Source organism: Xiphophorus hellerii, chromosome 6 (genome assembly GCF_003331165.1).
Source record: "Xiphophorus hellerii strain 12219 chromosome 6, Xiphophorus_hellerii-4.1, whole genome shotgun sequence".
NCBI lineage: Eukaryota > Metazoa > Chordata > Actinopteri > Cyprinodontiformes > Poeciliidae > Xiphophorus > Xiphophorus hellerii.
The window spans coordinates 5,103,268-5,127,212 of record NC_045677.1 but is presented as its reverse complement, the minus strand read 5'-3'; the positions used below and the strand labels follow the sequence as shown (position 1 = coordinate 5,127,212).

Sequence of the window (23,945 nt, the reverse complement as noted above, 5' to 3'; positions counted from 1 at the left end):
AGCAGGGCTCTCCAGCGTGGCTGTGAGAAATCCTCCAGGGAAATGAGATGGCTTTCCTCTGTCAGACAGAAATCCTGCGTCTTTTCAGTCTCCCCCCGCACTCAATCCCTTTTGTCTTATCTCGCAAACATGAGGCCTTACATCCCTCTGCAGCCCCGCCTCTTCCCACGTTAGGTGTGTGAGCCGACCAAACGTACCTCCTTTTCACCTCTGACCTGCAGGTGAATCTCCTTCTCCCCCCTCCCCCTCCCTTCCATGCTGGAATCAGCACAAATCTTTTCGCACTCGAAAAGGATCCCGTGTAATCCCTCGGACCTTGTCGTTTTGAACAAGTCAGTTCTGTGTGTTGTTGGTTTCTGATGTGTGCGATTTTGCTGGGATGGGTTGAAATGGAGGAATTTTGCCACCTGCTGGCCGCATTTCTCATGCAACACTCATTTCTAGAAACCACAGCAGAAACAGCATTGTATTTGATTTATTGAAGGATATACAGTGTGCAGCTTATTTTAACACCTAGAAGGATATGATTTTTGCTTGCATCAGTTGCTTTCTTCTATTTAATTTGGATGGAAAGTGCAGAAATATATTTAGAGGCTGCTAAAAACGTCCCTTTAAACACACATACTGTATATATAACATGTTGATTGTTACCCATAAGTCATACTCATATGGAATAAAACTTTTAAGAATAAATACTTTTTCCATTGCATAGTTTGCAGAGTTAAGCTGTGCAAAGATCTGAGAAAACTATAACAATCACACATGAAAACATAAGAAATAAATCATATTTACTGTATAGTGCATCAACAGCCACCAGTCATTCCTAGCTGTAAATAACTGATTGTGTACAGTCTTATTGATCTGATGGCTTCCCGTCCAAGGCTAAAAGCTAATGCTCATGCAGCAGTTCAGAAAATACAAAACACTATCAGGAAATAAACTGTTTAGCCTCTTTTTAGGTGCCTCAAGCAAAGAAGATGATGAACTGGCGGATCTTTCCCATTTTCAGAGAGCTCGAGCCTTAGCATGGGCCTGCAGGAGGGCCGCTGTGTCAGTGTGGGAACCTTGCTTGGCAATGGAGAGCGCAGTTTGGCCCCGCTAAGAAAGGAAGGGGGGGGGGGGACACATTAACACTGGCAAAACAAATTGAGGTGGTCTGACATTTTGTCAATGTTTGTTGTAGTTTTGACGAAAAGACCTGTCCTGCAAATGTTAGCAATGTTAGCATTTGTAGACATAACAGTTTACATCAACACATCATTTGAGACTTTTTTCCTTTGTTTTTTTTGCAATTCTGACATTTATATCGATTTTACGCCCCTCTAGAAATGCTTAGATTAGAAAACCATTTGTCAAACATCAAACACACACCTAACAAACCAGACTAGAACAGTACTAGTAGAGACAAACGGCAAAGAAAAGCATATAATCTACTTCTACTGATGAGTTTTTAAAGAGATTTGGCTCGACTAATCAATGAACTTTCAGTATCTTATCTGCGTAGTCTTTTTTGTTTGCTTTTCCCAAGACACCTTGTGTGAATAACTATTTCTTCTAGTTTGAGATCCGTCCATCTCTCAAAGGAATAGGAGCCAGGAGAAAAAGAGAGGGACAGGTTCATCCCAGTGGATTTCTTTTGTAGACTTGAATTTCCCTGGCAAGTAACAAACAATCCCACCCTTGTGGACAAAGATGTCAGGCTCTCCTCTGTCCCACAATCTGGGAGCCCGGGGCTGGGAAATATTAACACAGTGTCGTTCAAGTTGGCCTTAGGGTATCTCTTGTACAGAAAGGCCATGCTTGGTCTGATGCAGCTAGCAGTGAACGTGCAGGATGTCCTGGTACATTCTCCCCACATCGGAATGAAACCACAGAAGGTATCTCTCTTCAAGATGGCTGGAATAAAAATCAGGCAGGAAGGAAACCGTTTACAGGTTTCCTTCCTGTCGGTGGCTTCTTGATCGGAGCAATCGATCAAGAAGTCTCACAGGTGGCATGTTGTTGTTGAAGTCTGGAGCTCTGACTGCTGATAGTGCCGTACTTTGAGATGAACCTGAACTGGATTTAGCTGTTGGCTGTAGTCTTACCTTGTCAGTCAGAGTCAGGTCACACTGACTTCTTTCTAGCAGCAGTCTTGCAATGTGTGTGTGGCCTCGTTCTGATGCGAACATGAGGGATGTCATTCCCTGGTTGTCCTGGATGTTGGCGTCGGCTCCACAGCTCAGCAACAAGCGGACCATGACGACTCGACCGTGTCTCACTGCCAAGTGCAAAGCTGTCTGGCCTGTCTGTGGTAAGAGAAACAAATTTTGACCATTAAAACCCTTCAAACTTTAACGACTCGCAAAACAAAAAGAAAGTCTTGACATAACATGATTGTTTGTTTTTTTTGACAACAGATTGATTGTGCAGTGTTACCTGACTGGAGCGAATATTAACGTTTCCCAGCTCCATTAGCTTTCGGACGACCTCCATCCCAGCAGGCCCATCTGGAGCGGTGAGCGACGCCAGCATCACAGCTGTGTATCCAGCATTGTTCTGAACATTTACGTCACTCATGCCTTTACAGAAGAGATTCTATTGTCAACTACAGTACAGCAAAAGCATTTCCTAGGGCAAAGGTTACCATCAACCGTGTTACCCGTGTCCAGCAGCACGCTCACGACGCCGTAGTTGCAGTGGGACACGCTGTAATGGAGCACCGTGTTGCCATTGTCGTCAGCAAGATTGACAAGGAACGCCAGCAGAGGTGGTGCCTCACTCTTTACTTCTTTCAGGTACGCAGCTACCCTGCTGGTTTCGGAGGCCTCCTCCGCCGCAGCGCCAAACCAGTGCTGGAACATTGTTACCAGAGCTTTCCTCTGGACAGAAACCAAGAAAGTTCTCAATCAAAGCATCTCAAGCTTGTCCATCATTGGGCCAGTTCATAATGTAGAATTATCCACCAATCTCTCTAGTACAATTTTACACAACTTCATCCATTTGAACACACAAGTCACAACCCAGAAAACGACAGATCGATTCCAAATGTCCATGATCAAACTACTGATAGAGGAATCCCAAGTGTTTGCGAATAAAACTGCATGTTAGGTTTTTACATCAGTTATCTGACTGAGAGGATAAACTCCTAGGCTATTGGTAAAGTTGATTTACGTTAATGTCTTCTCCTTCCCAGGAGTTTAATGAAAAGGGTATTTACCATGTCATCATTTGGATTTTCTGTGATGTCCATGTGATCCTTAACAAAATGACAAGCAGACATAAAATCTGCACTCAGTATGTCCCTGGAAGTGGAAGAGAACATAAGTGAAGGAACGGTACAGATAATCTGCCTCCTGTTTCAAAATCTGCTCCAATAAAACATTTACAAGTAAGAGACATACTGTATCTCGACAGTCAAAATAGGATTTATTTTAATCAGACACTGATTCAGAGTCTATGGTGCTCTCACCTTCCCTTCGTATTCGAGCCAGTTCTGTCCTCCAGGGTTTTGGACTTTTTCTCTGGACCCTCAGCTTCCAGCAACACGGTGCCTCCATCTGTTTGTCCTGATATCGCTCCCACCGGTGTTGCATGACCCTCTGGGCATGTTTGTTTGGACTCGTCGGTTTGGACTCGTCTCTTTGCGGGGTGTACATCCACCTGGGTGGCCTCCATCCCCCGAGGGACAACACTGGCTTCCCCACACAGCTTCCCATTGTCCTGGCCAATCGCACTTCCTTTTGTGGACATTTGGACTCTACAGTGAAATGAAATGAACATTTTATCCTCACTAACACCTTTTAGCTGCATCTACTATCCTGGCGATGACCTTAAATTGATAAAAGCAGCTTGACTTGATTTGCTCTCAGAAATCCTTTTTAGACTCTAGATTCTCATCATAATTGACTAAGAATAGGGTCAGTCGACCATTTCCCTGATTCAATTATTGAGACCAGACAAGGATTTATGTAATATAGCTCAAATGCATTATTCATTTTATAAGGTCAAAAATAATTGGAGTCAAATCATTCTGAAGCTTCAGTAGCTGAAAGTGAAAGCACAAACTGAACATAATGAATATTCTGAGGCAGACTCTGCATTGTTCTTCTTATGAGTCTTTAAACCTAAATGAATGAAAGAAGCATGTATTTAAGGCTTTGTCTGCCTTCCCTCATTTCGGCTTTAGACATGTGGGTCTTGTCTAACTGACAGCTTCACATGGATTGGTATTCATCTCCCAGACCAAAATCAAGAAGTCTTTTTTTTTTCTTGGTCAGAGAAAAAAACGCCTAAAGAGCCTCAATTTCAGTAAGAGGAACCAATAATCATAAGCGTTAAGGCTGAAGAAGTCTCTGAGAAGTATCCACTAACCCTTCATTAGCATCCTCCGACTGCAGCTTTTTTAGAGTCGGGGTGCTTCCATCACTTTCCAGGGTGGACTTAGAGGCTAAAGAGAAGACAAATACACACAATGAGATCAAACATAAGCAACACCAAATCCAGCTGATGAGATTATACATCTGATAATTGATCAATTGACTTATTTTAACCCTCACGTGGTCTTAGGAGATGAGGATACAACGAGCTTTTAACTCTGTGCCTGGTGGCGTGGTCGCAGTGACCCCGTGTGCGTTTTTACAAGTTTGTGTGTTTGCATTTGGAACCGATGGTCTGACAGGACAACGCCCCCGCTTCCCTGCTGTCCGACAGCGACATTTGCCGCACTTCTCCTGAGCGTCTCAAGAGACACTTGAATGGTTAAAAAAGTGCCACAAACTCTTTAGGGACATTTAATATCAGTTTTGGATCATATCCTGTTTGATCCTCCTGTTTGGGTTCACATGGCAGGAAAACCTGATTCATGTCAAAAGTATTTACAACCCTTTTGCTCTCATGACCATAGCACCACCTGAGTGGTGCTATGATCAGCATTTTGTCATGTTGCAACCACAAAGTTCTGAACCTGTGTAGGTCATTCCAAAGCATAAATATGACTGAAAGCCACAGTTGTGGTTCTGATTTCATGTTTAGAGTCGTTCTTCTGGAAGGTAAACCTCCACCCTAGTCTAAAGTCTTTTGTGACCTCGAACAAGCTTTCTGCCAACACCATGTTTCCTCGTGGGGTTGGTGCAGTTTCAGTCTCCCTTCACACACAGCGCTTTACATCAAAACACTTCTCTTTGTGTCTGATATGACATTTTTGAACCTACATGGCATGCTAACGTTTGGGAATATCTGGAGAAAAAAAATCCAAAATTGGCATCCTCATGAATGTAGCTCATTAATGTTAATGCATGATAAGTGGCAGGAGATCCCTAATTTGCGTTAAGGGCCACTTTTACTGAGTGTAGAAGGTTACCCTATAACAATCTTACTATGTATATAAATTAAGCAGCAGTTGGTTGGTAAAACCAGATGTTTTACATCGGTGCCTCTCATGGCAGAAAAAAGTATTTCTAGAACAAACTTAGGAAAAAGACATCTAAAATGTTTTTTTCTCACTTGCCTTTCAAGGCACAACAACGAAATAACAAACAAATAAAACACTTGCTTCAGAAATGAAAGAAAAATTATTATAACAGTCTTACAATTCCTACATTTGTATATCACTATATTTAGATTTTTTGTGATCGGGCGAAAATCTGTATGTAGTGTCAACGTGGCAGGAGACATTTTATCAGTAACCTGTGTTTGTTTATCTTCAAGCATTTGGATTACTTGTGTGTGAGGATACATGTAATATTTTGAACTTAATACATTAGCATACCACTTTTTCTTGGTTTCATTGTTTCAAAAAATGTTCTGACTGGGCAGGTTAACAGGGGCTAAATACTTTTACAGTTACTTTGTTTTTCTTGGTTTCTTACTGACCTTGAACTACAGATACATATTGTCATTTTGCAACAGTGAAATGCAGCTATTTCAAAAACATTACATGTTTGGTCTGGAATTGAAAACAATGACGCTCTTAACTTTAAATCAGAAGTAGTATTCTGAATATATCCTCCAAGAAAAACTAAAAAGAAAATTATGTAAAGCTTCGACTTAAGTTATGTGTTCACTTTTATTAGGAAAAATTTTAAGACGATTAAGAACAATGATTAGATTTTTCTTCCTTTGGTAAGACTTTGCCTTTGAGGTTAATGATCCAGTTTACATGCACTGAAAACCTACTGTCTGCTTTGCCTTTGTAACCCGTACACTGCAAAAACACAAAATCTTACCAATTATTTTTGGTTGCGTTTCTAGTGGAACTATCTTAGTACACTTGAAAGAAGTCAAAGTAACTTTTCAGCGTTTCATGACAAGCACTTTTTATATAAATGAAAAAGTTTAGACCATTTCATTTATAAAATGGGAAAATATCATGTAATAAGTGAAATAACCTGCTAGAGGAAGCAATCATTTTTCATCAATGTTAAGGACACATTGACTTAAGACAAGCTCATGTTTTTCCAGTTTTGTCTTATTTCAAGTGCACTAAGATATTCCCACTAGAAACTGAGCCAAAAGCACCTGGTAAGATTTTGTGTTTTTGCAGTGTAACAGTGTTCACTATCCCTGAAACATTTGGAAAATCAGAGACTTAAAATGACCAAAAAGCATCACCTCTGTCCTGGATCTTCTGCCCATCGCTGTCTTCATGGTGCTTGTGTCCAGACATGAGGACGTCAACTAGTTCCATCATCTCCTGCTGCAGGGAGTTGACTTTTGGATCCGGATGTTTCAGGGGTTTTCCCTTTTCTCCGAACTGTCCACACACACACTCCCACTGCTGGTCCAGGAGACTCTTGATTCTCTTAATATGGCGAATAATGAATGTGTCTGTGCCCCCATCAGACATTATTAAGTCTTGGTGCCTCTGAGCATGTGAGGGTACAGTTCTTGAGATGACGGATGAGGCAGGAATACGCTCTGATTCGATGGACCTCACAATGGTCTCATCTCCCTCCTGGTCCACCACCACCCTTTCTGCGCGGACCCACACCCCCGGGTTCCTGATGAGGTATTCTATCTTCTCATCTTTCCTCCTGCTTTCCTGCTGCTGCTCCTTTAGGAGTCCTACCGTCCTCTGGAGGTCCTGCTCAGTGTCATGGAGCTTCTGCTCCAGTGCCGCTACCTTAGCCTGCAGGGACGTCACGGTCAGCAGCTCGTCCAGATCTGTGCTGGTTTTCCAATCATTCACGGGGTTTATTTTGCTTGTGACGCTGTGATTTCTGGAAAACATGACATGACTTTCTCGTTGGGATTTCAGGACATCCCCTTTGCCATAGGGTGATGAAGTATGAAGATCTGTGGTGCCATTGACTGATGATGGAGGGACGTGGTGGACCAAGCCCAGACGGAGTCTTTCCCTTTCTTCTTGCAGGATGCAGATCTGAGCTCTGAGCTCAGGAACAACCCTCACCTCCATCTCGAGTTCTCCGACGCGTTCAAGAGCCTCGGTCAGGCGCCTCAGCAGCCCCGAGCAGTCCTGTGGGCGAGGGCTGTCTGAGAGGAACACGTCCTCGCAGGAGGTGTTCCTTCCTCCGAGGTGATCTCTTGAACTCTGGATGCTGCTCCTGTCATCTGTGGACTCAGATTCTTGTCTGAGCAGCACAGTGAGTGGCAAACTGGAGGCCCGCAGGAGATGAGGCCGGATATGCTCTCCGAGAGGTTGTTCGTCGAACTCCTTGATCCTGGCTTCCATTTCTGTCAGGGACGTGAGCCCCGTTGGGTAGAGAAGCGGCCTGTGATCGAAAGTCCAAGAGGAACACCCATGGTGATGGTTGGCGAACGGTCGGGATCTGGGGTCAAGAGCTCCGGTCGACCTCCAGGGATTTTGTTTGTAGCCAGAACCAGAGGAGTTGAGGTGCCTGGGGAGAGTGCTGGCCCGGGGTCCTTTGCTTCGGCGCTGAATGGGAACCCTTTTGATGGTGTTGCCTTTCTCAATGTCATCCACGTATTTGAGGAAGTCCAGATCTATTTGGAAGCCGTACGGGGTTTCCACCGAGTATGGGGGCTTCCCTTTAACTCCATTCTCAGCCATTTTGTGACGGGCAATGAGACCTGTAAACAGGGAGGTAAACGTGCAACAGGAATAAAAGTCAGGATTGGTGGACTTCCAATGTTTTAAAAATCCTGTAAATCAATTTGTTACAAAATGTCTGGCTGAACTTGTCCAATCTGAAAAAGATATGTCAATATTTGCTTAAATTTAGTCAACAAACATTTTGGCATTTTGTTATCTTAATTTCTTTTAGTATAACACTAAGCATGTTGCTAAATTGAGAGTCTGGCATGCAGAACAAGGTAGAAAGCCCAAACATTCAGTAGCTGTGCTTTTCCTTCTCCACCCATTAACTTTCTTGTTTTCCCAAAGACTTGATTCATTTCTTCCATGCACCAAGCAGCAGTTTTTTCAGCAGAGGCTGGCCTGATCTTCTTTTGATTACAGCCACGGTTTCCAGGACGAGAGCTGAAAATAGTTTGTGACTGTTTCGCCCAGCAGTTATGGGCAGCATCGCTAAAAAAGAAAAAAAAAAAGCCCTACTCCTACAGACATAAACACAGGCAGCCATTGTTCTGAGTCACTACTCCACAACGGTTCTCCTTCAGTTCAGCATCTTCTCTCCCATTCTGGATCTACTTTTAGTGGTGTATGACTTCCTCTAACATATGGGTCAATTAGTTCATAGCCGCACGATATTTTTCACTCCTCCCTTCTTTAATGAGTTGATCCATGGAGAATTCCCATACTATCTGTCATCTATCTTCCTTAAAACCTGGCCTCCTCTCTCCTCCTACCTTCCCTTCTCTTCCTCCCCTGACCACCGGCCTCTGCGGGAACTTGCTGTCATCATGAGGCGCCGCAGCCACCAAGCCACAGCCCCAAACAATGCAAGCTATGCAGTAAACAGACAAACACCCCCAAGTTACCCTGCTAAGAATCTGAGTGTCTGTCATTCACGCACCCTCTGATGGCCAGTGGTAAACAGCAACAAATCTGCAAATCAAAGATGGGTGACAAGCTCCTTTGGTAAGCTAAGAGATAAACATCAGGATTTTGAAATGATAGGCAAAATATAATTAGATGTTTTCGGGAAAATTTGGTCCAAGTTTTGCTGCCTTTAGTTGCAGTCATTTCCAACCAATTTTCCAATTCGGGTCCTCTGTGATCACTAGGTCCTGCATATTTTAAATGTGTCTCTGTTCCAGAAAACCACATTCAAATGATTGGATGACCTCCCGTATATTTGCTAAAAAATTGTATTCAGTTGGCTGGATTGAAGACCAGCTTTAGAAGCCACACCCCTCTTGTGGCCTCCAAGCCTCCATTTTCAACAAGACTGACCTGCAGATATCACAAGACTTCTCCACTTTCAAACAAAACATGGTAAGTAAAAAGTTTCAATGTGAATATGGCTAGTTTGTATAATTAGAATTTATTTGGATTTTTTTTTTATGATACTTAGCTTTTAGATTATTTAAAACCGAGTATCAAGCACCAAGTTTGCCCTGACAAACTATTGAAAGATTAATGTATCCAGAGAAAGTACTGTATGTCATTGGGTGTTGCTACAACCTTTTGCAGTTAAAAAAAAAAGGCGGGGGGTAGGGGGGATAATTTGATCTAAATCATCTTTGTTTGTAACGTAGCATCTCTGAATTTAAAAAATCAATGTTCCCCTACTTCAACACACCCCATTCAAATGATTGCAATTCAGCAAAACCCTGTTAATCAGCCATCAGTTGAAATCATGTGTGCTGAAGCAGGGGAATGCCTAAAACTTGCAGGGCAGTTTGCCTTGAGGACCAGGGTCGAAAAACACTGATCTAGATGAACTGACTTCAACAATGTTGACAGTGTTTATCACAGCAAACTATCATATGTCAGTCAGCACAAAGGTAGCCAGTAGTAAGCATAACATGTTTTTATCACAAGTCAAACCCTGTAGCGGTTAATTAAGCAATTAAATAAACACAAGTTAATAAAAAATAAATAAACAAATATGACAATATAACCCTTTACACGTGACGTGACTGTCTCCACCACGATCGATGTTCAAACCTAAGCTCTCCTGTATAAAGCCTGTCAAAATACGTACATGTGGCAGCCTAATATCACGTTTATTTAGTTGATTTCGCAGTAAAATGGTCACAAGGTGCTGCGCGGTCAGCTGCACAAACAGACGAGGGTCAAAACCAAGCTTGATAGCAGCAGTCAGTCATAATGACTGGCAGCTCTCGGTGTGACCACGGATTTACAGCAAACATTTTATGCAAGGTTAAGAAGATTAACGTTCTTGTACTTTATAAGTAAGTATGTTTAGAAAGATATCAAATATCGCATTATGGAGAAGATGGCGTCTAACCATAAGTAACCATGGAAACGCCGTCATGGAGCCTAGCATGTATGGCAAAAAATAATTAGCGTCTCGTCTTCTTTACGTTTTTAAGGCTGCTCTGGTTTAAGGGGAAACGCTGTTTATGACATAGTGACATAAATCATGTGGTGTGAATTCAGGCATTTGAACCGTCCCATATCTCTTCAGGAGGGAGGAGGTATGGGACGGTTTCTAAGCTAGCTGTTTCAGGCTTCTGTAAATACCGCCGTCTATGAGCCCCAACCAGGTGTGTTAGCTTCACAGACAAATGAGCTTGATTCTAGCAAGTAGAAACCATGAATAAACTGACAAAAACAACTTTAGCCGCTCAGTTCAATATTCCCGATTCTCACTTCCAATCTACATAATGGCGCTTTGAATGATTAAGTGATGTAGTTGCAAAGGGTCAATATTAGGGTGTCCCCTTTGTCATAAATGCTGTTTTAACCTAAACAATATAATATTATCTGGGAATAATATTACATTATATTACATATTACATATATATTACAATAATATTAATATTCAGTTACACTGGATTTTAATAATTAGTGTCAGAGCAAAGGTTAAATACAAATACACACAACTCTACATATTATGTTCTTCCCACTTCTTAATGATGCTCTACTTTGGATCAGTCTGTCACATAGAATACCAAAGAAGTTCTTGAGGCTTGAAAACTTTATCATAGTGACATAAACGTTAAACATGATCGTTCTTTTTATTTCCCTCATGCTTTAACACTTTCTGTTCAGGGCTGGCCCAAGGTCATGTGGGACCTTATGCAGAACTTGAGTTGGTTTCAGTGTTTTGATCCTGATGTGATGGAATCTGAGAGAGGGGGCGGAGCTTAAACCAGCCTGCGATAACAGGTTATTATTTGCTGAGATGTGTTGACGGACAAACCCACGCTCCAACACAAAGAAAGCTTTAAACACGTGGCATCAGATTGTAACTATCACACTATGAGGATTTTTAAAAATGCTTTTACAAAGTAAACTTTACAATGCCTTTAAACTTTTTTTCTTTTATTGTTAAAAACTTTTAATTTATCAATGCTGCAACCATCAAATCAAACTTAGAAATATTCTCATTCTTTTTAGACAAATGAACATTTTAGATCTGTGGTCTGTGCTTAAATTCAAGCATTTATGGAAGGCCGCTGATGTTCAGGGATGCTCCTTAGTTTGCTGACACTTTGGGCCGGCTCTGTTGTCTGTTCCAGAAGGTTCTTTTCCCATCAGGACTTTTGACTTTGACAGGAATCTTTCAGCCGTCAATCTGAAGAGTTTAAGTTTAGCCCACACACACGTGTACCAGAAGTAAAGCACATATCAGGACGACTCCTAGGTAGTTTACAAACTATAGATCATTAAGACCACTGTGCCCAAGCTTTAAAAACAGACTAGCACAAATTGTGAATTTCACTTTCACCAAATTTCATAACTTTATGGGAAGCTTTGAGGCTGTGTGGGGTGTTTTGACAAATCACTTGTTGAAAATGTGCTTAGATGTCTCCGGGATAATCGGAAGATCCGGTTTCAGACAGCTGGTTTTCAACCATCTACCAGACATGTGATCAAAGCTGCCTGTTGTTGCCAATAAGCTCTCTATTTCCTACTTATAAATATAGACCTGTGCATTTCTTCCAGACCAGGTTACCACAGAGGAAACAATATAGCAGAATTAGGGTTAGGTAATTTTCCAGAGTCATTGCCTAACTATGTCCACATGTCCATGGCACATATTTTAATTGTCTGTGCTCGGAGCCGTGGGCCCACCTCACAGGAAACCCAAGAAACAAAACTTTAAAATATTCGCCTAACCCCAAACAGGCCCCAGCAAACCAGCAGCGCTGGGAGCTGCAGCACTGCTACTGCTACTGCTGCTGCTGCTGCTGCACACTGAACTTTTCAAAGGAGATTGTTACTTCTTAATTCATCTTTTGAAACAATTTAAATCTATCCTGAAGAGAAATGTCACTTCTTCTTCCAGGGACAGCTTTGCTTTCCCACAGCAGCTGGCTGTCTCCTCTGGGTGAATATGACCCCGCTGAGACGTCCCTCCAAACTTCCCCTGCATCAGCGCAAACCTCATAATCACACCATGTCTATCCACAGCATTCTTCACCAAAAACCACAGCATATCGGGCCAATCTCTAAGAGTAGTGATGACAAAAGCTTCAAAATTAGATGCCGCTAAGGCCAAAACGTATTAAGTCAATGACTTCTCTCATTGATGACACTTGCAAAGACATATGACATAATACATATTAGTGGTGTCCAGAATATTGGCATAAACAACAGAGGGAAACCGTTCAGGATTTCTAGTCGTGAGAAAGTAAAGCCATTGAACCTGCATTAGGAGGGTATCTCATATTATCATACATGTCAAAAAGGACAGAAGTCCTTTATGACATCTATAAATATTTAACTAATGATTTTATATTCTCACTTAAAAATCTAACCTCAAGTTAAAAAAACAAAGTGTGGTTTTCTGTGATACAGGGTTACTTTGATTGACGAGTTGTTGCTCTGTGAGATCCAACCTTTAATTTTCACACCCAGTAATAGAAAACCAAAATGCCACAGCAACCCAACCCAGCCCATTCTCACTCCCAGCTCTTTTCTTACTGATGATTAATAAGGTGCCTGCTGCCTCTCTAACACACAAATTACCCCTAAAGTGTCACTTTGGGACAGATTAAGTCTGTAAACCATTTACACAAAAATTTATTTTTCCTCGTAACTTTTGAATATCTCAGTTTAAGGTCATTATTTGAAACCTATATTCATATGAAGTTCTCTCAAAAGCTTAAACAGTCAACAGATTAGCTTTTAGTGTGTTTTATTTTACACACAATCTGGTGATTAATTACACAGAAAATGGAGGAAGGAGGTTGTGCACCACCAATAACCTGGCATGAAAATCAAACTGCTGCATATAAAATACAGTAAAAGAAGGAAGAAAAAAATATCATAGTGCTGTGAAGAAATCTGATTTCTTAGTTGTTGTTGTTGTTGTTGGGGGTTTTTTTGACAATTGGACACATTACATGTTTTATTCTCAGTATGTTTGTCACACAGGAAGATCATTTATGGAGCACCTCCCCCAGTCTTCATTTCCTGTGGAAATAATGATCTGCTTTTGTGAAGATGGCTACCTTGACAGTGGTTTAATGGTTCATAAATTAGCTGACTCATAAGGCATAGTAACGTTTTTCAAACGGGAAAAACTTTATTATGGTTGAAGTCCCCTTTCATCTAGCCTCAATAGCTTCAGTCTTCAGAACCTGCTAACCTGGATTTAAATAAACTGAAGTTAAAAAGAGAGTTATCTCCTGCAGGTTAAGTAGTAACAAGCAGTCTCAAACTATTCCTCTAATCTTTACTCAGTTGTGGGCACACTTCCGCTAATCCACTAAGGGGCTAATAGCGGGACTACATTTGGTATAGCCTTTTTGCGTTTTTGCTAACTTTGGAAACATTTAGCATTCCCTAAATAATTTCTCCGGTTAAATTCTAAAGTGCTAATTTTCTTGGCTGTTTTGTAAACTGTCAGTTGAATAAAGTTTGGCATCTGTGAAGTTTTGTTTATCAACTTTTAGCCCTTCAAGTAGTTTGACATTTATATTAATGCTCTTATTTTGAAGTGGGTGAAGACTGTTTACGCAGGAGTTCCATTTCCTCTCCTCACATTCTCTCATTTTTCCTCCACCCCCCCCCCCAACCCAACCCAATAATGCCGTTACGGGAGACGGATGAATGAATGAGGGGCTGCTATGTTACTGCCTCAGCAGAAACATAGCAGTGTGTAAAAGCTTGATGGAACAGGTGTGTGATGTGCATCAACACCTGATTGGACGGGTTTGGACCTGAAGTTAGTTAGATGTGGGAATGTGTTGATAAACCTACACAGCCATCGTGGTCGTCCTGTTTGGCCTTCTGACCACGCCGGGATTATTTCTGTGGTTGGATCATTCACAGTGCAGCAGCTTGCTACCAAATTGAAGCAGTTTATAAACTTAGTTTCTCAAGAGTTAAACTAAAAAAGCAGAACATTTTCTGCCTTTCATCTTCTTTCTTCGTGTTTCTTTGTTTTTTTCCACAGTATGCATATTTCTGCATGTTTCACTGTCTTTGTTCTTTTCCTGGAAAAATCCTTGCTTCTCCCCCCCTTTTTTTTGGCCGTACAACCTGTGGCTTTTTCCAGCACATAGCTCTGAACCTCATCTTCTGTTCAGAGTTGATTTAGGAACCGAAGCCAAATGTTTGGACTTGTGCTCCCTCTTACCCCTTCCACTCTGTCTCTCTTTTTTTTTTTTTTCTGTCAAACTCGGATTCATCACAAACTGCCCTCAGAGTTCCTAGAAACCCTTCACCCTCTACGATCTCTTATTCAGTAATTCTGGACTTTTCGGACCGCCGGACTCGTCCTGGTCCTCTTCCAACAGCAACAGGGTCGGAGTTGTGGCATCCAAAGCTCCCGTTGCATGGCAGAAACAGCTGCCAGGGGCTTCACGCAAAGGAAGAAAGCGACGGGATGTTAACATAGCGGGGTTAAAATAGAAAGTGTGCCGCCTATGTGTGTGTTCACATGGGTCGCGCATGTTTGCCAGTTCAGCTGAATTCCTCAACGGGACGCACGTTTAAATGTCAGGAGCAGTGCTGTGTCTTTAAAAGACAAAGTTCTTGTCTCACAGTTGTTGTTAATTTTCACGTTAAGGCTGTAGCTTCACTCCCAGCATTTAGTCAAGTCGCAGTAAAGATCAACTACTTTCTGACCCTGAATTCAGATCAGCCAGTTTCCTGTCCCTCAGCGGTCAAGGTCAGCGTTCAGCATCCCAACTTTGATTAAGTACCCAGCCGTACAGTGGCGAGCAGCCTGGAGAGATGCTACAAGGTGAATAGTCTGTCAGCTCTTACCTCGGGACATGCTCAGCACTTTCCTCCACTCGCTGTTGGACGGTCCTCTGCTGTCTGCTGCTCAGCTCTGCCTGCTGTCTGTCTCCTCAGCAGGCGGGGAGGGCAGCATGCCTCGGCTGTCTGGGAAATGCCACCACGCGGCCCCTGCCATAACAGAAGCTGGGTTTGCTTGCGCGTGTGTGTGTGTGTGAAGGAGAGCGTCTGAACGAGGAGGAGCTAGCAACATGCCTTCCTACGTTGTCTCCCGTCCAGCCAGGATGACTGATTGAGAGGGAGGCATAGACTCAGAGAACCACACCCACTCCTCCAGACGGCAGCCGAGACCAGACTAGAAATGTAAGGAGGAAGGTAAGGAGTGTCTGAAGTTTGATGCATGTGAGCAAGACTTGGGGGGGGAAGCTGAGTTCTGACCAGAATTAAAAAGGGCAACATAGGTAACAAACAGACCTCCTGGTATGAGAACCCTAATCCGCTGTGGCGTGGCTCCTGTGTGATCATGTTCAGAGTGGCATGCCGCTCGTTCTTTATGGATCCTCTTTCAGAACGTGACCAGCATTTTCTTCTGGGGCAACAGCATCTATGCCCAACTCTTTATAATACCAGAGGATCATAATAACACATGGGTCAAGACTGTTTGACCTCTGCAGGCAGATATATTGTGGTAAAACCAATCACTTACTTTGAAGTCATACATGTCAACAGCTGGATTTCGCCATAATAGGACTTTCAGCGTTGCTGCTTTTGTTAATGTCCAGAACCTTGTATGCATGTTTTTTGTTTTTTTTATCACAATCACAATAGGTAAAATCAATAAATACTCGTTGGTCTAAGTATATTTTAATAGTTCAAACACTAAATATACCTTAATATTCAGGGTCACTGAGAAACTGCTTAATAGGTTATCTAGACTTGTGTCTTTATGCTTCTATGCAAATTTTGACAGATTTGTGTAAAAATGTTTAGTTCCGCAATATTTCCCTAAAACCTTCTCACTACTGGCCTCCTTTGGTTGAATGGTGATAAGGCAGTTGGACTTTCCTTTTTTTTTGGCAACAATTTATTGACTATTAACCACGCACGCACACACATCTGCTAGCCCTGTGTCACGGGAGAACAAAAAGGGATAATGGCTGATTTTCAGACTTTCTGAATGTAGATAAGATGGTTTCTCATCCAAGTATGGGCTGCTCATCCAAAATTAAGGAACACTGGGCCAATTAATTATCAGTGCACCCCTACATAATATGCATTATGCATCATAATATGCATCCTGCAGCTTCTGGAGCCAACACTAAGCTGTGGATTCCCTGATTGTTTGACCTCAGTATTGTTTTGTGTGTAATGTTTTTGTATTTTGTATACAGTGGAAACTGTGTTGTTTCCTCTGTATAGTAGGGCGCTATACAGTATACAGCAGACGCTAACATCCGCAGTGTTCCATATTTCCAGTCTTTGGACTACAGCCAATCAGCGCAAAGGACAATGAATGTCGCCTTTTGATTGACTCCTTTACCAGAGCCAGCCAATAGCATGTCAAGTAACATTGTGCCAAAGTATTTCAGCTTCCTAAGCTGTATTTTCCTTCTTAGATTTTAGATGTACTTTATGAAAAACTGCACTAACTTTCATTGAATACTTTGGAGCTTCATTCCACAGAAAAGTCCACAAATGTAAAACTGCGAACACGAAAGAGTCCACTATACCTACATGGGGTCAAATGCCACTCAGGGAGGAAGAAGCCATCACTCTAAAAATATTTGGAGACATAAGGATACTGGATAAGAAATGTTCAGCCATAGTCGTCTTACAAACTGACAACAGCATCCCAACCGTGAAGTTGGACTCGTCCGACCACGGAGATTGTGTCCGTCTGAGAGGAGTTCATGCCAAGGGAGTTGGTTTGTGTTTCTGTGCAGAGTGGACGCATGGGGCCCTTCTTGCATAACGGTTTCAGGTTTCTGTACTGTGTGGTATGACAACTGTTTTAAAGGTACTCCAAGCACTTGTGGCTATGTTCAGTGGCATGATGGCTCCTGTTGGAGAGTCACTTAAAGACTGCAACTTTACTCACATGCAACAAGTCTTCTGACCTTCTTCCCACTCCTCTCCCACTCATAATAAATAATTGCAGGGATCAAAACCTTGGTTTGGTTCAAATTTTAAGGAAAAATTTAGGACACTTACATATAATTTCTGTGTTTAAGTGTCCTAGCACATTTAAATGGATGTTCCCAGACTCCAATGAACCCTGACATGGTCCAGTGAGTCTCTTCACTTTTTTTTTAATGTCTGTTCCTTGTAAATCTCTCCTTCCCATTTATTTTTACTGTGTCTGTGCTTCTGTTCGGGGCCTGAGAGTCCTACAGGAACTGCATTTCCCATCAATTTCAACCCACAAACGTCTCTGTGGATAATTCAGTCTAAGTCCAAAGCAAAACAAACAAAGCAACACCCATGAAACGCTGAGTAAAGAACTGCAATTTAGGTCATTTGCCCTGCCATGAATGGAAAAGGAATTAGTAAAAGATCCTCCTTTTTCCATTACCAGCAGACAAGTGACTCTGAGAGGGATTGCGGTTTGATCAGAGGGAGGATAAGAAAAAAAACAAATCTTTATTGGAGAAAAAATAAAACTGCTGACAGACTGACCACATGCTGCCGTTAGTTTGGCCAGACTGCAAGAAAAAAAAATCTTCTCAAATCTAGTCTCAGAGAAAGATTTACAGCTCAATCATATTTAGATGTGAGGCATAAATCCAGCTTGGAATAATATTAAAACACAACTTGAGAAATGTGCTGTCGGTTGTTGACGCATAGATGTAGATTTTCAGGGCAGGAAAGTAAAAAATATAATAAAATGCATAATTTTCCCTTCCAAATTAGCATTTTGGGGGATGGAGAGTGCTACTGTCAGAGAAAGGAGGATTCTTCTTTTAGCGAGAACATAACATTTCTTCAGATTGCAAAGTGAAGGAAATCTAAGCCGTATTCGGTTATTCTGGACATGTGAGGGGAAAAAAACTGGCTGTTATTCTGCTAGTAGCTTCTTCAACTGTAAACGTTTACTGGAGAAAAAGGGGCGCGCAGTCTCAGTGGGGGAGGGATGACCTTTGGCAAAAGAACTGCAGAAACGTAGAACAGATGGAGGAATCTGAAGACGTTTTTCAGTTCGCTCAGATGTCTGTCCCAGCTGGCATCGTCCTCGAGTACAAATCAGCTGTAACCATAACTGTTCGGAAAGCTTGTTGGCACACTGGAACAGCCTTGTCATGTAACAGACTCTGAAACGAATCATTCGTGAACAAGGCCGCAGGTTCTTCGCATTCGAAGGGTTTTGATTTGAGAGAGACGTTTGGAGGAAGAAATCTGAGCTCATCAGAGTCGTTGAAGTAGGTATTCGAAAACATTGGTGGAGATTTCAAAAAGAGCAGTTTCTTAAAGAGACAGAGGCCCAACTATAAAATCAAATTTCTTTTAAGTCATATTTGACTTGATATATACATATCATTCTTATAGCAACCTAAAGGTAACATAGTCACTCGATTGTGCTACATAATGACACGACGTAGCTGGAAAACACACAACACTGCTCCATTAACGTTTAAAACATTTACTTCTTCCTGCAGTTGATTCAATTCAAAAACATTTAGTGGGGCAAATGTGTAATTTCTTGTCTGCTTCTTCCATTAATGACACCAAAAAACACATCAATCTTTAACTTTTTTTTTTTGATGTTGTCATCGCCCTACTTAAATGCTGTTATATTGATCAGGATTAATCATTGACTTGATCCCAGAGGGAGGATAAAGCTATAAATTTTCACCCAGTGGCTCTTTGTCCGAGGAGCCAGCTGATAGCTTGACAGCTCAGACAAACACCGGGGGAGGGGGAAACATGAAAACAACACCGGTTCCTGTCGTGTTTCTCCTGGTCCTGGCCTCTGTGCCTGTCCCCTGTGACAGCAGCCAGCCTCCAGTCCTGGGCCTGGAGGCTCTGCCTGAAACCCGCTCGCTGTTTGCTCCCCTGGACGACGTGCACCTCCTGTCCAGCGGCCTCCTGCAGCTTGGCCAGAGCATGCGGGAGTTCGTGCAGAAGACAAAGGGGCAGATCAACACCATCTTCCAGAAGCTGAACATTTTCGACCGCTCCTTCGTCCGGCTGACGGCGCTGGCCGGGGAGATCAAGGAGAGCGAGGAGGAGCTGAAGCAAACCGCCGCCGTGCTCAACACGCACAACGAGGAAATCAAGGAGCTGTCTGAGAAGATCAGCGTCAAGGTGGAGAGCATCCTGCAGGAGAAAGGCCAACTTCTGAACAAAGTGGAAATCATGGAGGAGAAGCTGAGCAGCCTGTCTGTGGACCTGGTGACAGTCAGGCAGGCAGCAGAGATCAACAGCCTCAGAGTGAGTGACCTGTGTTCAGGGAAGGTTTCTGATTTTATGCCGTACGCTTCTGAAATGTTAGATGGTTTGAACATAAACCCTAAAGTCTCTATACGTTTCATGAAAATAATCAAAGGGAAACTTTTTATCAAGCAAACTCTTGAGTTCTCATTCTGCATTTAGCTTTGTTTTATAGTATGGAACTAAATAGGGGCCAAAAAATTAACACACCAAAGCCAGAAACACACTCACTCGAGTAGGTTTTGGTCCAATTTCCAGTTTTAATGCCCATGTTAGGGTGTTAGATTAATAACAGAAGAAATAAAAACAGTTTTCAAAGTAGTTTTTTTAAAGCACACTGCAGAAACACAGGTATTTTTTTAAAATCTAATTTCTAGTGCAGACATCCAAATACACTTTAAATAACACAAAACTAATTTACAAGCAACTTTTTAGCAAGATGGAGTAGCTTGTTTTAAATCAATAACTCCTTAATATTGATTTTAAAAAGTTCTGGTTTCATTGGCTGATTATTTCACTTGTAAAAAATATTTTTTTGTCATGTTGTAAGTTAAATATTCTGCCTGTGGAACCAGAACTATTTCATCAATATAAAAAAAATAAAAATTGTGGCCTAAAACAAGCGTCTGAAGCGTCAAAAGCTACCTGTCAGTGTTGTTGTGAGCACAACAAGGTGGTGCATTATGAATCCCCAGCAGTTCCAGTATACTGACTTTTAACAAGTTCTGTTCACGTTTTCCTCCTCTTGGCTCTCCATATACTTCATATTTACAGGAATCTAATAACCGTAAATGTAATTCACTTGTTGAGCAGGAAGTGATCCAGCGCCAGGAGCAGAGCATTAATAACCTGCTGGCAGCCATGGTGGAACAAGGGAGGCATCTGGACCACCAGACCATGAAGATCAAGCTGCTGGAAGAAAAAGTAAAGGCTCCAAATCTCTCAGCAATTTCAGCATATTAACTTCTGCAAATTAAACTAATATTTTAAAGCACATTTTTTTGCTGAACAGGAGCTCACAAACCACTACGAGTGGATGTGCCAATTATGACTGCGAACTGAAATGTTTTTCTGTCTTTCACGTCCACAGCTGGCAGCCAGCGCATCGGCTCAGGAAACCTTTGAGAAGATGGCAGAGGTCTCCATGTCTGAATTACCAACAGCCGCCCCCTTCCTGACCTCAGACACCAGCAGCAGCACGACGATGAGTGAGATGAATAGTAAACAGAAGAAGAAGATTTAAAGATTTAATGGCTGACTTCAGAGCTTAGAATCAGGCATAGACTCTAAGATGTTTTCTGCAAATGGATTCACAACAAGGGACTACATCTCCTAGATCCATAACTAGATCCTGATTATAAGAGAAGCTACTATTTTTAATTCAGACCCAATCGGGTCTGATGTATCTACTCTGCTTATTCTGTACTTACTTTCTGTAAAGGTTGCTAATGCTAGCCTAACAACATCAACATTCCATTCTCTTTCCTGTGTCATCTGCAACATCAGGAAAAATACTCTGATTTTTTCCCCTATGTATCCTTTTAGTGTTCACCACCACTCTTTGCTTTTGTTTATATCTTTCCATTCTTTTTTCTTTCCTGTAGTTCTTTTTGCAGCAGATTTCCCGTCAGACTGCAGCGAGTTGTTTGACAGAGGGGAACGGGCAAACGGGACCTACGCCATCAAACCCAACGGGTCAGAGCCCTTCATGGTCTTTTGTGATATGAGCAGAGGTATGCCACATTTCTTCCCACACGGCAACATTTAGACTGTTTTTGGATCCATAAGTTGTTGGATAAACCACTAATCAGTAATTTACGCTGATTCCTTGTTTGCCCAACTCAGGATTTTTTGCAAGCCTTACTGTAAGGATCAGCAACAGATGTGGTACTTTCAACTGTTTAAGCTTATAAAGCTTTGATAAAACTGTTTGATAGTAAAAAGAAAACAAATATATTTTCAAGGTTTCAAAAAGTTTTGAGTTTCTATATGACATATATTTGCTGATTCTAGAAAATGGCTGTTATAATTTGTTTTACTGTGCAGTTCCTGACTTTTCTTGCCTTTAGGTCGTGGAGCGACAGTTATCCAGCAAAGGAGAGATGGATCAATGAATTTTGATCAACCATGGGAAAAGTATGAAAATGGATTTGGAGAGTTGCAAGGTGAGAGACTGTTTGAATTATCTGATTCCACAAGTTAATCCCGGAGATTTGTCTAATACAATAAGTTGATCACTTCAGTGCCACATACACTGCTGCATTTAAAATAGGCTTTGTCTTTATTTAAATGTGAAGAAAGGCAATACACTTGATCAAACACCAGGTCCCGTGATGTACATAAAGTCTGTGTTGCCATAACATACGTCTCTGCTAAATGTATATATTGCATACGTTTTGGGATAAAGGCTGTGAAACTCACAATGTGCTTGTCAGAACGGAAAGTTACTTTTTGTCACATTCACTAATCTTGACCATCTTAGCGTGCCACCAACTGGACAAATAATTATTAGCTGAATCAATCAGAAAATGAGGTCAAGTCTGTTGCCATTTTAAACACTTCAAGCATTTTGTATGCCGATGTGAGTGAATCTTCATCAGTGGAGATAAAGTGGTGCATGGTGGTTCAGTTGGTAGCACTGTTTTGTTGCAGCAACAACGTCTTCCTCCCACAGTCCAAAAACATGACTGTTAGGTTCTAAGTTGTCCTTAGGTGTGAGTGTGTATGCATGCTTGTTCTTTCTTGTGTGTCTCTATGTTGCCTTGTGGTGTACCCAGCCTCTTGCCAAATGACTGGTGGAGATAGGAACCGTGGAATGATGGAATACTCAGTCATTCCCATGACATTTTGGTTCACCTACTTGAATTTTAATGCTATTTAAAGACCCGCAGCTTTAGATAAATATTGCTCGAGTATTGCCTTTCTGCAGACCTGACACTAAAATAAGCCGCAGATGTTTTGGGCATGTTGGAAATGTGACTCCAGGCATATTGTAGGATGCTGACAGACTCTTACCAAAGAAGACAGAGTGCTGACATTAAATCAAAAGACAGTTCAACAAAGGATGAGTTTAGTGTGTGCAATTCTGCAACCTTGTTGTTGTAACTCTTATTTCTTTTGTATTTTCTTTCTAACAAATTTGTTTCCCATCAACTTGTACAGATTAAATGTCAAATTATTTGTGTGTAAACTTTTTATAATTATTTGTGGAGGTCCCATTTTCTGTCATCACAAAAACAATTCATTGTAACGTGCTTTGGGTCCTCTGTTTCTGTCCCTCTGCCTGTCCGTGGTAAACTTGTTGGCCCCTCTTTCTCTCACAGGTGAGTTTTGGCTGGGCCTCAAGAAAATGTACTCCCTTGCCTCGCAGGGGAACTCTGTCCTTCACATCCAGCTGGAAGACTGGAAGCAGAACAGACACTTTATCGAATACAGATTTTACCTCGAAGGCCCAGTGAGTAACTATGCCATACGACTCGTTTATCTGTCTGGAAGTCTGCCCAACCCCTTGAGCAACCACACGGGAGTCGTGTTTTCCACCAAGGACAGAGACAACGGCCGCCACTGGGCATCCAGATGTCCCCACCCCCAATCAGGTAAAGTAGACGTTTCCCACCTGGCAGAATTTCGTGAGTGGTCATAACGTCTGGACAACACATCATCTCCTTCACTTTTAGGGGGATGGTGGTTTAGCTCCTGTGGCGACACCAACCTTAATGAGAGGTACTCACGCGTGCGAGCCAATGGGCGCTCAGAGCGAAGGAGAGGCATACAGTGGAGGTCAGGACGAAAGACGTCTCATTCCTTCGCTTTCACACAGATCTCCATCCGTCCTATGGACTCTGTCAACTCCCTCTGATGCCGCTGTCCATCTCTGGTCCATCACCTGCTATCTCTAGTTGTTACACTCATTATATACAATCAAATAACAGCCCCTTTGTCACAACTAATCAAACTAAATTCATCCAAGTAAGTATATTAAGTTTATTGGGTTGTAATGTTAAGCAAACGTAAATAAAGCAAGTTTGGCAAACTTATTTTGATTACATGTGACAAATTAACAACATTTTTTAAAGTCGGAGCTCCATTCTCTTTTTTGTTTACTTGAGAAACCTTTTTTTTACTATGCTGGACCTACGATGTATCACTGCTCTTTCTTGATTAAACTTTCTGGATATTCTACTCACTGTGAGTGACTTCACTGAATGAAGAACAAGCTTGTTTTAACCAAAACTTCATCAGGCATAGACACACACCTGCAGCTTTTGTT

General features: G+C 41.9%; 2 protein-coding genes across 3 annotated transcripts; one reads left to right on the top strand and one right to left on the bottom strand.

Annotated features, from left to right (window-relative positions):
• Positions 1-459: 459 nt before the first annotated feature.
• LOC116721952 (KN motif and ankyrin repeat domain-containing protein 4-like) lies at positions 460-15,593 on the bottom strand. Its single transcript, XM_032565993.1, has 9 exons — positions 15,275-15,593; positions 6,592-8,031; positions 4,354-4,429; positions 3,452-3,739; positions 3,200-3,284; positions 2,642-2,861; positions 2,419-2,561; positions 2,088-2,288; positions 460-1,098 (listed from the first exon to the last, which is right to left on the bottom strand). Exons 1-9 carry the CDS (start codon positions 15,282-15,284, stop codon positions 1,006-1,008), a joined length of 2,556 nt encoding a protein of 851 aa, XP_032421884.1. The 5' UTR covers positions 15,285-15,593; the 3' UTR covers positions 460-1,005.
• A 3,354-nt stretch (positions 15,594-18,947) lies between these two features.
• LOC116721953 (angiopoietin-related protein 3-like) lies at positions 18,948-23,857 on the top strand. 2 transcript variants are annotated; one of them, XM_032565994.1, is made up of 7 exons: positions 18,948-19,675; positions 20,489-20,599; positions 20,766-20,895; positions 21,280-21,408; positions 21,745-21,840; positions 22,999-23,271; positions 23,353-23,857. In XM_032565994.1, exons 1-7 carry the CDS (start codon positions 19,169-19,171, stop codon positions 23,532-23,534), a joined length of 1,428 nt encoding a protein of 475 aa, XP_032421885.1. In that variant the 5' UTR covers positions 18,948-19,168; the 3' UTR covers positions 23,535-23,857. The 2 variants fall into 2 exon arrangements, with proteins under 2 accessions (XP_032421885.1, XP_032421886.1); XM_032565995.1 differs by having other exon boundaries at positions 18,982-19,675; positions 20,766-20,883.
• The last annotated feature ends 88 nt before the right edge of the window (positions 23,858-23,945 follow it).

Excerpts from the sequence above, each read along its gene's own strand:
- LOC116721952 (XM_032565993.1), bottom strand. Across the intron at positions 2,862-3,199 it reads AAAATCCAAATGATGACATG|AGGAAAGCTCTGGTAACAAT; the intron begins GTAAATACCCTT and ends GTTTCTGTCCAG. Across the intron at positions 1,099-2,087 it reads ACCTGACTCTGACTGACAAG|CGGGGCCAAACTGCGCTCTC; the intron begins GTAAGACTACAG and ends TTCCTTTCTTAG.
- LOC116721953 (XM_032565994.1), top strand. The coding sequence starts at position 19,169 with ATGAAAACAACACCGGTTCCTGTCGTGTTTCTCCTGGTCCTGGCCTCT. Across the intron at positions 19,676-20,488 it reads CAGAGATCAACAGCCTCAGA|GAAGTGATCCAGCGCCAGGA; the intron begins GTGAGTGACCTG and ends CTTGTTGAGCAG. Across the intron at positions 21,841-22,998 it reads TGGATTTGGAGAGTTGCAAG|GTGAGTTTTGGCTGGGCCTC; the intron begins GTGAGAGACTGT and ends TTTCTCTCACAG.